The sequence below is a fragment of the Fusarium solani genome (assembly GCF_023522795.1).
Source record: "Fusarium solani strain SB1 chromosome Unknown bctg00000004, whole genome shotgun sequence".
NCBI classification, from domain to species: Eukaryota; Fungi; Ascomycota; class Sordariomycetes; order Hypocreales; family Nectriaceae; genus Fusarium; species Fusarium solani.
Genome location: NW_027072152.1, coordinates 3960751 through 3971625, shown reverse-complemented (window position 1 = coordinate 3971625; position 10875 = coordinate 3960751). Strand labels below are relative to the sequence as shown.

Below are 10875 nucleotides of genomic sequence, written 5' to 3'. Positions count from 1 at the left end.
AAGCTGTCACCACCGCGGCGGTTAACCTTGTTGGTCTAGACCCGGGCCTCGTCACATGAATGTGATTAGCGGGGGAATTGTCATCGGCCGTCTTTGATCGGAAGCGTCGGCGAACCGCTGGTCTGGCGTTTGACGTGAGAGTCTATTGGATTTGACAGTTGGCCTAGTTCCGCGCCGGCCGCTTGGGAATGGGGCCATGTTTCTGTCAGCATCGAGTCAGCTAGGCACATGTTTGTCTTATTGACAAGTTTAGATTAAGGTTCATGTTATCGCATAGGTATGGAGCATCCCATTGTCTGCCTTGGGTGTTATGTTGTAAAATGTCTAAAGCATCGAGCAAGACGCGCGATGATGTGATTCGAAGCCTCTGGGCGGTGGTTGAGACCATGAAGGCCGAAACAGGGAATCTGGGCAGCACCGGGACAAAGGCGAACTGATAAGCCTCTTTGCATCGAACTACATCCGGACTGGGAGAGAAAGATTGTGTTTCTTCGTTATTGTCGCTTTGTCTGATGACTATTCCCCATGAATTTAGCAAGACGGGGGCCTGGAACTCTTGGCTTTCTTTCAAATTGAAATGGGCAGGTATCCGTGAGAATGACTCTCTGCAGCGGGTTGGACATGCCATCCCTCTGAAACGCTCTCCAGAATGGTGTTGCCAAGTACAGTTTCCATGCTGATAGCAAAGCTCTTGTGTTCACCATGCTTCCTCTCTATTGTAGTTGTCATTCCAGTCTCGGTCGTCTCGTCCGATTGGTCTCTTTGTCTGGTATTCGCGCGGCGGAGCTATGCATATGCAGTCACTAGACGCGACAGTCTATCGAATCATTGTGTGAGAGTCGCAGGCAAACACTGCATCCGTCATTGGCCTCGGAATTTACCAGTGAAAACTGTATCTGGTCATCGTGCTGACAGCCCTTTCACCACTCGGTCTGTTTCGTGTAAGCGCGGTTCGTAAACATAGCGGTTGGTGGCTTTTGTTGTTGTGACATGTATTCGATTCGGGTCGCTTGCTCAAGATGAATGGGGTATATCGAACATGGCTTGTCAGGACTTGCCAATCCTGGAGCCTGCTCTTCGAACAATCAGTAACAGCCTAGACAGTCAGCCCCCTTAACCCGCCATGCCTTTGTTGACTTGCAGGCAATGAATAGCCTTGTTCCTTCAGGCCTGATACTTTCTCTTCCCCATTCAGAAGTGATGCGCGTGTCAGTGGACTCATTCGAACTGCCGAAATGACCCTGTTGCTTGTTTGATCGGTCATTCCCTATCTCATCGAGAGTTGCATGCAGATCAGTCAGCATCAGCACATATTGCAGGAGTTCGAAGCGATATAGATTTGTAGATCGAACCGCAGATGGGTACATCGCCGGTCTTATCAATGCGGGAGCGAGTCATGAAGGAGCTCCGTTGAAGTTGGTGAGACACTAGACATGGCGTCGTTTCGAGTGACGGCGGTGGGTGAATTCGCGGAAACCGAACCGCATCCTATGAATTGCATGGTACAGCGACAAAAGCACAGTTCCACCTTGGCAGCGCAATTGAAACTTGCCAAGGTCTTAATATGATCGAATACGGATTGTTACGACATCACTTGGCCACCCCTACAAGTCTACCAGCACAGCCTGATTGCTCATCCATCTTTGCCATTCCGACATCCAACGCCTACCCTACACACTCACGGCAAGCCACAGGTGGTGAGCGCTGTGTGAGTCAATGTGCAGTAAACTCGGACCCCCTGACATGTGCCTGACTCTAATGCCCCTTTCCCGAGTCAAACGACGCTCCGCGTTCCGGTCCGCCGGATTCGACGAGAGTCTTGTGGCTTTTGTTTGTTAGAAAAACGCTCAGACCATTCTCAATCTTGGTGTGTTGGGGGACGGGAAGTGATGTTGACAAGTTGGAGCCAAAACTTGTTAGCAACATTTTTAGCGTCTTCATAGCTGAAGTCCAAGCGTCCAGACGGGGACAATGGTCAAACGTCTTTTTGGATGATCGATATATCCGAGCCCGGGGGAGGATGGCACTGGCCATGGGGGGCAGAATGGGTGTTGTTATTGAAGCTATTTCGAGGTGGTGATGAATACCACGTCGTGCAAGGATTCTGGCCTCAACACTTTGACAAAGAGGGTACTGAATGGCTCCTGAATTGTTTCGACCAAGAATGCCCTGGCCTCTCAGTGGACAAAATTCACTCTGCCCAGAGCCCGCCTGGCACTAAGGCTTGGATAGAGTTTGTTGGTGATGGCACCCTCCCAGGGTCGAACAGAGCTGGGTTTAATTGATATCCCACCTCGCTGGGTGAATGAGCCAGCCACAGTCAAGTCAGGGCAAATTGAGGGGAGGTGTGAGAGGGCTGAGGACTGTTTGTAACTGGTCGCTCTCCCCGGTACAATGTGGCGTTACGGGCTTTGACATTGCAGATTGCCGTGCCGTGCGGAAGTACGAGGCCGGGCGGCTCGAATCTCGGGTCAGCAGCCATGTTATGCAAGATGTGAGATCCGCACAGATGCAAACTCGACAAAAGGACAGACGGCTCTGTTGCCACGGGGGGCACTGTGCTTTCTTCTTGTGAGAGCCTCCTCTTGTCTCTTTGCTTTTGGTCACGGGGCTGAAGTCCAGATGCTAGAGGCAAACTTTTTTCCGTGTTTGATTGGGCATGGATTGGTGGAGATGCTTGGCGCGAACCAAGGTTTCTGGGGGCATTCCAAGGATGGGAGCATCTTGTTCAGCCTCTTTGCTCAGAAGGCATGCAAGTCTCGGCTGCCAACGTGATGATGGATCACTTTCAGACAATCTGTCAGATATCAGACCCCAGAGGTCAGATATCAAGACATGAACCGTCATCGGCTGGCATCTCAGTATGACATGTGTTCTCCAGCGGACGACTCCCTTACATCAAAACCACCTGGGTGCCTAGCATAGTGGGTGATGCCCAATGTAGGGAGGGAGATGATGGTCGCCTTGCGCGGTAAGAAGGAATGAGAAATTAGACTCGAGATTTTTCTCTTTTTTTGCTTCTTCGTCTTTCCCCAGGACCAGGAATGAAGCAAACACGGCCACCACGGCTGGGACGCCATCTGGCTTGGTGAGAGCTGCCGTTTCCGATGCGGGCACCAACGGGACTACCGAGAGTGAGTACATTGTGTGAATGGATGGATGCAGAAACAAGCTTGGGAACGGTCCCGGTTCCTTGGGAACCTTGGCGGGAATGGAGATGGACGGGTCCATGACAGCTGATTGATCATACGGGACCCAAAAAGCAATTCCTAGAGGTGGGCTACCCGCCTTGTGGCTACAGACTGCTGTGAAGCCTTGTCAAGGTGCCGCCACTGCCGCCTATTTGCGACTGGTCTCTTTTGACGCATCGCCGTCACAATCGCAAACATGTTTTTTCTCCCCTTCTTCTTCACTCTCGTGGCTCGTAGACATGAATGAGCCAACGGGTCTGTGTCGCAAGGGGCACGCCCTCCCTTGACCCCTTTTCCACGCCGGCGATATGTAGTGCAGCGCTAGTGGAAGTGACACTCGGGTTTGGAGCCACACGCGATGCTTAATCCGGAGAAAGTTGTCGAGAGGAGAGGGGGGTCATCCAACCAACAGCCTCGGAGCTTTGGGCTCAGTTCCTGCTGGATTGATGGGGGGTGGGTGGTTTGAACTTGTCTGGGCCTCAGTCGAGAGAACGCCTTGGCCCTTGCATAACCCAGGTTAGCAGCCTATCTCCACGTGGCAGATGGCCTGGTTCGGTCGTGACGGCGGTGGCGACTCAGCGCGACTCTTTTGCTTGGTGGGAGAAATGGGGGCAGAAACTATCTGCCCATTGTCGATTGCCACACCGTAGATGCAGAGATTGCGACGCGCGGGTGATAGCGGAGAGCGGTGGTTGGGCATGAGGAATTGAATGAATGAATGGGCGAGAAAGTAACTGCATGGCTTTGGAGGCTGGTATGCCTTTCAAATTTACCCAAACCCTGAAATTATCGCGCATCATGCAGCAGCGTATCCCGTAGTTTAGATGCGGTGGCTCAGCCCAGTTCAGCCCAGGTGGCTACATACCGGGTTTCCAATTAATTGTGTCTATGGGTCTCTGAAGGGGGGGCGGCAAGGGTTTCTTCATTGAGATACACGAGAGATGGACAGACAGAGGAATAATAGACTGAGGCACGCGGCTGCAAACGCACTGATACAAAAATGATGCCGCACATGAGACATCAGCGCACCGCATCAGCAGGGGGCTGTGAACTCACCACCATCTGCCCGTATTTAGGTACTCGGGGCAAGCAAGGGGACAGGCACACCCAGTTTTTTCCCTCTCGTTCCTCTTTTGTTCTGGCGCCAGGAACGCCCGTCTGGTAGTTAAAAACCCTCTCTAGCGTCCTTCTGTCAAAGAAGAAAAAGTAAAACCTCGAAAATCCCCAGGATCTGGGGGCCGGGCTCTCTGTGAGGGGAGGGAAGGAAAAAGAAAGGAAACCCAGTGCATCGAAATGTCTCACCCAGCCGAGGTCAGAGACTGGACAGTGGCTGACCTACAGTGGGTAAGGTCCTCTACTGGCGGGTCCAATAGTTGCCTTTTAGCAGGCCTTTGATCGTGGAAAACACTGGTGAGGTGATGCAAAAGCTCCGATGCGATGCGTGCTAAAGCGCAGTCCAGATCGCCATGATTAGCTCCCCTCGGGTCCTCCTGGCGCTACCGGCAAGGTTCCCGATCTGGACCAGTCCATTCGTCACTCCAAACGACGCCTCTGGTGCCATGTCTCTGTCGTCCAGCCAGCCATGTCTCTTGTCCCGACGTCTCCTGTCCCGACGTACCGTCTCAGCCGCTGTGAGCGGGAGGAGCTGCGCTGTGCTTGCTGGGCTGGGGGAGCTGTGAGATGGGCTGGGCTGGGCGGGCTGTCTGTCTGGTGGTCCAGTGGTGTGTCACAGCGGTTGTCAGGTTATCCTGGGTTTAGCGTCTGCACCGCGGGCTTTGTCAAGGCTTATGCCGATCTGTGTCGTGCCTTTTCTCTCTGCCTGTCTTCTGCACACCCACAGCCAGAGACGGGTAAAGCCTCGCGTTGCCCCCGTGGGCTCTGGCTGGCTGGCTGGTTGCAGCCCGTCCATGCCCCCTCTCGTCTTGTTTCTCTAGCTCCCTCCTGAAGAGCCAGTCCGAGCGCACTGATGCTGTCCTCTCCTCGTGTATGTAGTATTCGGGCATGATAGGCTTGCCTTGCCGGCTTTGCCTTACCTTGCCTGCCCTGCTTCCTGCAAGTCAATCTTGCTCTAGTCCAGGGTAATTGTCGACATTGTTACTCCGTCTGATATAGATGACGATCGCAACGTCCTATCCCATGCAGGGAAGGAGGCCCGTTCATCTGGTGGACTCCCAAGGTCTCGGCTACGATACACGGACGGCGCCATGCAACTCTCATGACGGATTCAAGGGGCATCCCCGTGTCAAAGCGCCATCTAGCAGGGGCCTCCCTACCTTTCACCCAAGCACGATCGAGTCCGCTGAGTGGGCCCCTGGATCTTGGGGCGTTAGTGTGACTGCGCTACTGAAACTGGGCTGCACAGTCCGGCAGATCCGTAGCGCGCCAGACGACACCCTCCTCCTCATGCCTGTCGTCAGAGCGCAGCGCAGATGTTGCGGCTGGTCAGGCACGGAACGGAGAGCCAAGTTCGAGATGGCACGTCTTCTGGGACCTGAGCGGCCGCGGCCACAGCTCCATAGGGCCTGGGCCGACTCTGGCTTGGGCGCCATAAAGGCAGTTGCTCCCGCGTCCTGAATTCCTCTAAAGAGGGAGCCTCGTCCGTACATCTATCCCGTCTCGTCTTCAATGATGAACTCGCAGCATCTCGCATTGGGAACCGCAGAGAGACAAGAGAGAGTAGATAAGGAATACTCTTTCATCGAAGCCCTTGCTCTTGGACCCCGGGAGTCCTTTTCCTTGGTATCCAAAGAAGCGCTCGGTCTCCCCTCATCCCCCAGCACCCCGTCTCTGCCCGGCTCGTTGACTCGTCCGAGGACTCCTCCTCAACAACAACATCGTCACCTCTTCCCGGGCACGCCCCAGCAGCACCAGACTCTCCTTCAGCAGCAGCAACAGCTCCTCCAGCAACAACAACAGCAGATACACCAGCTGCAGCTACAGCAACAACAGCAGCAGCGCATCTACTCAAGCACCTCGTCGCTGTCACAGCACTCCCAGCTCTACCCTAGCCCGCTGCCTCGATCCCTCACCACCAAGAAGAGCAACGTCATGGCCAACTCAACCAAGGCCCAGACGGCGTGCCTCGAGCTCTGCCACAAGACGACGGCGCTCGGCGACCGCATCTCGGTCCGCATGCTCGAGTATCTGACCATGCTCACCAAGCAGCCTCACGGCCTCGACGTCCTGGCCCACGACTTCCTCGACACGTGCGAAATCCTCTTCTCCATCGAGGCAGGTCTCGGCGAGTGCATCCGCAACCAGCAGACCTTCCCCGGCGATGTCATCTCGGAGCTGAGCAAGAAGTTCCGCGTCACCCAGGCCGACTTCCAGCTCCTAGACCAGATGCTGGGCAAGTTCCTCGAGAACGAGCGCAAGGGCGCCATGGGTCGCATGCGACGTGGATGGGGACGAATCTTTGGTGACAATGATATCGAGAAGATGATCATCGCCCTCGGTCGCACGCGCGAGAGCCTTCGCATGAGCGCCTTGATGTTCCAGTGGAGTCTGGGCAATGAGAAGATTGAGAATGAGCTTGGAATCGGCTACACTGGCCTCGCCGCCGCCCTCGATCGCATGGACACTCGAGCTGGTGTCTCCCGGGCCAAGTCTGAAGGTCATGGATCACAGTACAGGCCTTCATCGGCCTCTCAGCACCGCGGTATTGAAGGCCATAGTGTCATCAGCACCAACCAACCCCCATTGCCTCCTCTGCCTTGGGCCGAGCGCACCTCTTCCATGACCCAGGAGCCTCTCAGCCCTGGCCTTGCCGACCTCCGAGTCTACGGAGGCTCCAACAACATCAACACTGCCAGCTCCATCAGCTCTAACGAACGATATCACTCTGGAACTACCGCGACCTTTGATCGCATGAGCACCTTTGACGAGTCGCATGAGACTCGCTCCCAGCATACCACTCTCTCCGACAGCGAAGCTTCCCTCGAGGAGCTCTCTGGTCTTGACCTCAATGGTGGAACCAAGGTTGTCCGGCTCAAGGCTGATCCCTTCAGCATGCCTCGATGGAACCCTAGGAACACTGCTGGCGCTGATGCCGCCAACCTCAAGTCCGCTCTCATCTCTGCTGTCCGTGGCAAGAACCACAAGCTCATTGAGCAACTTCTGGATCGCGGCGTCTCGCCCAACACTGGACCCGAGCACATGGCTCTCAAGGAAGCCGTCATGAACAGCGACGCCGAGGCTGTCCGTCTTCTTCTGCTCTTCGGCGCTGATCCCAACGGCATTGATCGTGATGGTGTCACTCCTCTCTTCGCCGCCGTCGAGAAGTCCTTCCTCGCTGGCGCCGTTCCTCTTCTCAAGTATGGCGCCGATCCCAACTTCACTCGTGGTCCGGACAATGAGACCGCCATGGCCGCTGCTGCTATCGCCAACAAGGTTAACTTTGCCCACCTTCTCCTCATCTATGGTGGCGACCCCAACCAGCTCACGGCTACCGGTGAGACTCTTCTCATCAGCGCCATCAACAAGAAGACACCCAAGAAGTTCATCGACCTCATCCTCGACTACGGCGCCGACCCCGACGCCAAGAGCAGAGAAGGCAAGACTGCCCTCTTTGAGGCTATCCAGAACTCCAGGGTCGACATCGTCACCAGCCTGCTTGACCACAAGGCCAACCCCAACCTGCCTGGTCCCAAGCACATGCTCTGGCCCGCCACCTACCAGACTGCCTGCTTGCAGGTCCTCCTCTCCCACGGAGCTGACCCCAAGAAGTGCCCTGGTATCATGGAACTCGCTGCCAGTGTCAACAACATCGAGTCCGTCAAGGTCCTCCTCAACGCCAAGGTGGATCCCAACGCGAAGAAGGACAACACATATACGCCTCTCTGCACGTCCATCCGCGACAACCGAAGTGACATCTTCACTCTCCTCCTGGCCAACGGCGCTGACCCCAACATTCCCGCCGCCGAGTACCCGGCCTTCAAGTGTATCACACATAACCGCCTTCACTTCCTCCCTGCTCTTGTCGAGGCTGGCGTCAACCTCAACTCTCCCAAGGGCATTGTCGAGACTGCTGTCAGCGTCAACAACATGGAGGCTCTGAGCTGGCTTCTCGGCCAGGGCATGAGCCCCAACGACAAGAACCCCAAGGGTCACTCCCCTCTCACTACCGCCATCCGAGAGAACAGGATCGAGATGGTCGACCTTCTTTTGACCCGCGGCGCAGACCCCAACGTCCGTGGTCAGGACTGGCCTGTGTGCATGGCCGTCCGCAACCCTCCCATCCTCAAGCGAGTCCTCTCTGTGCTCGCCGAGCCCCGAGCCTTCAAGGGAGTCATGGAGATGGCCGTCGTCGCCAACCAGCTGGATTCCGTCAAGCTGCTCCTCGCCGCCGGCGTCTCGGTCGAGGACAAGAACGGTGGTGTCTTTTCACCGCTCACCTCTGCCATCCGAGAGGATCGCAAGGACATTGTCTACTTCCTCATCAACGAGGGTGGCGCAGACATCAACGCCCCCGGCGAGCATCTCCCCGTGGTCAAGGCCCTGCGAAGATACCGCGGCGACGGTGATATCCTCGAGTTCCTCCTGGAGCACGGCGCCGACCCTAACAAGCTGTACCGTGGCTGGAACGGTGTGATGCAGGCCGTCGAGAACGGCGACGAGGACATCCTCCGCCTGCTCGGCGAGAAGGCTGGCTTTGACCTCGATGTCAAGGACGAGCTTGGTCGAAGCGTGACCGAGATTGCCGCCTCAAGAGGCTGGGACGAGGCCGTCGACATCCTGATGGAGTACGCCGCCAAACCGTCGGAGAAGGCTCACTAGACGATGGACAACGGGTATTGTAAGATGACGAAACTTGTTTCTGGGAAATCACGCACTTTATTGGGTCGAGGTTTTAGGATCTGGAGTCTTTGAGATTGTCTTTTGCGGTTGGTAATGGGACGGTGGTTCAAAGGTCCTGGCTTTTATATCCTCTGTTTAGACAGACAGACGTTTTTCTTTGTATATTCCCCTGTTCGTATAGTAGTCTGGCTTTTCCGGTTTTCTCTCACCAGATACAGTTTTCTATGTCCAATCTACTTATCAAGTTATACACTGCTTCAGAATGGTGATTCAATTGTGTCAATTAGTTGTTTTGAGCTATAATGCTTTTACTTTACAGCTTGGTCCCCATGTTTACATGAACGGCCTTGATCTGTGTGTAGGCTTCGAGACCTGCCTCACCGAGCTCCCTGCCAATACCGCTCTGCTTGACACCTCCGAATGGCACGCGAGGGTCACAGTCCTGACTGCTGTTGATCCAGACCATGCCAGCCTCGATCTCTGCCGCAACCCGATGAGCTTTCTCCAGGTTTGTAGTAAAGGCAGCGGCCCCCAGTCCGTACGTGGTATCGTTGGCAAGCTCAATAGCTTCCTCCTCGGTCTTGAAGGTGGTGATTACCACTACAGGACCAAAGATCTCCTCGCGATAGACGCGCATCGAGGGCTTGACCTCGGTAAAGACTGTCGGGGCAATGAAGAAGCCCTTGTCGGAGTCTCCAACCTTGAGAGGGTGGCCTCCAGCTGCCACGACAGCGCCCTCCTTCTTTCCAATGTCGATGTACTCGAGAACCCTCTCGTATTGGACCTTGGACACCTGAGGACCCTGGTATGTATCCTTATCCCATTGGTTGCCGACTCTGCTCACGACATTGAGAGTGTCGATAAACTTCTTGATGAAGGCGTCGTAGATGGTGTCTTGGACCAGGATTCTCGACGTGGCAGTGCAAATCTGTCCCTGGTTGGACATGATGCCAAAGTGCGACCACTTGACCGCCTGCTCCAGGTCCGCATCGTCAAAGACGAGCAATGGCGACTTACCGCCAGTCTCTAGGGTGATGTTCTTGAGCGTCTTTGCAGCGACGCCCATGATGCTGGCAGCCGTCGCCGTGGAACCGGTAAAGGCGATCTTGTCCACAAGAGGATGTTGCACCAAGGCAGCTCCCGTGTCTCTGCCGAGTCCATTGACGATGTTGACGACTCCCGGGGGGAATCCGGCCTCCTTGATGAGCTCTCCCAGGACGAGGATGCTCAGAGGTGTTTGTTCGGCGGCCTTGAGGACAACAGTATTACCGCAGGCGAGGGCAGGTCCGAGTTTCCACGTAGCCATGGAGAGAGGATAGTTCCAAGGGATGATCTGCGCGACAACGCCGATGGGTTGACGGATTGTGTAGGCGAACTTTTGAGGGTTTGTGCTGATGGTCTGGCCAAACGTCTTGTCGGCCCAGCCAGCGTAATAGCGGATGACGCCGACGGCCTCGACGAGATCGTTCTCCAACGTCTCGATGTATGTCTTGCCATTGTCCCAGGCGTCAATGGTGGCAAAGAGTTCCTTCTTGGACTCGATCAGCTCAGCCAGACGGTACATCAATTGACCGCGGTCAGAAGCAGGAAGCTTCTTCCATGACTCGTGGCGCAAGGCAGCTCTGGCAGTCTTGACGGCCTTGTCGATGTCTTCAGCATCGGCGGCTTGCACAGTGGCAATCACCTCCTCAGTGCTATAGTACCAATGTCAGTAATCGCATTAACAAATTGACGCTGATTGAACATACGCAGGGTCAATGGAAGTAATTGTCTTGCCGCTGGATGAAGCGACAAACTCGTTGCCGATAAACAGGCCAGTGGGCTGAGACCACTTGACTCCATTCGGAGCCGTCAATTCAACACAGGGAGGCGCCATGACGAATAATTA

The 10875-nt window shown here is 55.2% G+C and overlaps 3 protein-coding genes across 3 annotated transcripts; 2 read left to right on the top strand and 1 right to left on the bottom strand.

Annotated features, from left to right (window-relative positions):
- Positions 1–5327: 5327 nt before the first annotated feature.
- Positions 5328–5765, top strand: MRS44_008377 (uncharacterized protein; the record flags this gene model as incomplete). Its single annotated transcript, XM_065620889.1, has 1 exon — positions 5328–5765. The coding sequence occupies one exon, from the start codon at positions 5328–5330 to the stop codon at positions 5763–5765; it is 438 nt and encodes a 145-aa protein (XP_065476961.1).
- Positions 5766–5819: 54 nt separating this feature from the next.
- MRS44_008376 (uncharacterized protein) lies at positions 5820–8966 on the top strand (the record flags this gene model as incomplete). The annotated part of the gene is made up of 1 exon (XM_046275850.2): positions 5820–8966. One exon carries the CDS (start codon positions 5820–5822, stop codon positions 8964–8966), a length of 3147 nt encoding a protein of 1048 aa, XP_046133597.2.
- Positions 8967–9300: 334 nt separating this feature from the next.
- MRS44_008375 (uncharacterized protein) lies at positions 9301–10863 on the bottom strand (the record flags this gene model as incomplete). The annotated part of the gene is made up of 2 exons (XM_046269045.2): positions 9301–10681; positions 10736–10863. The coding sequence occupies 2 exons, from the start codon at positions 10861–10863 to the stop codon at positions 9301–9303; spliced, it is 1509 nt and encodes a 502-aa protein (XP_046133598.1).
- Between the last annotated feature and the right edge of the window lie 12 nt (positions 10864–10875).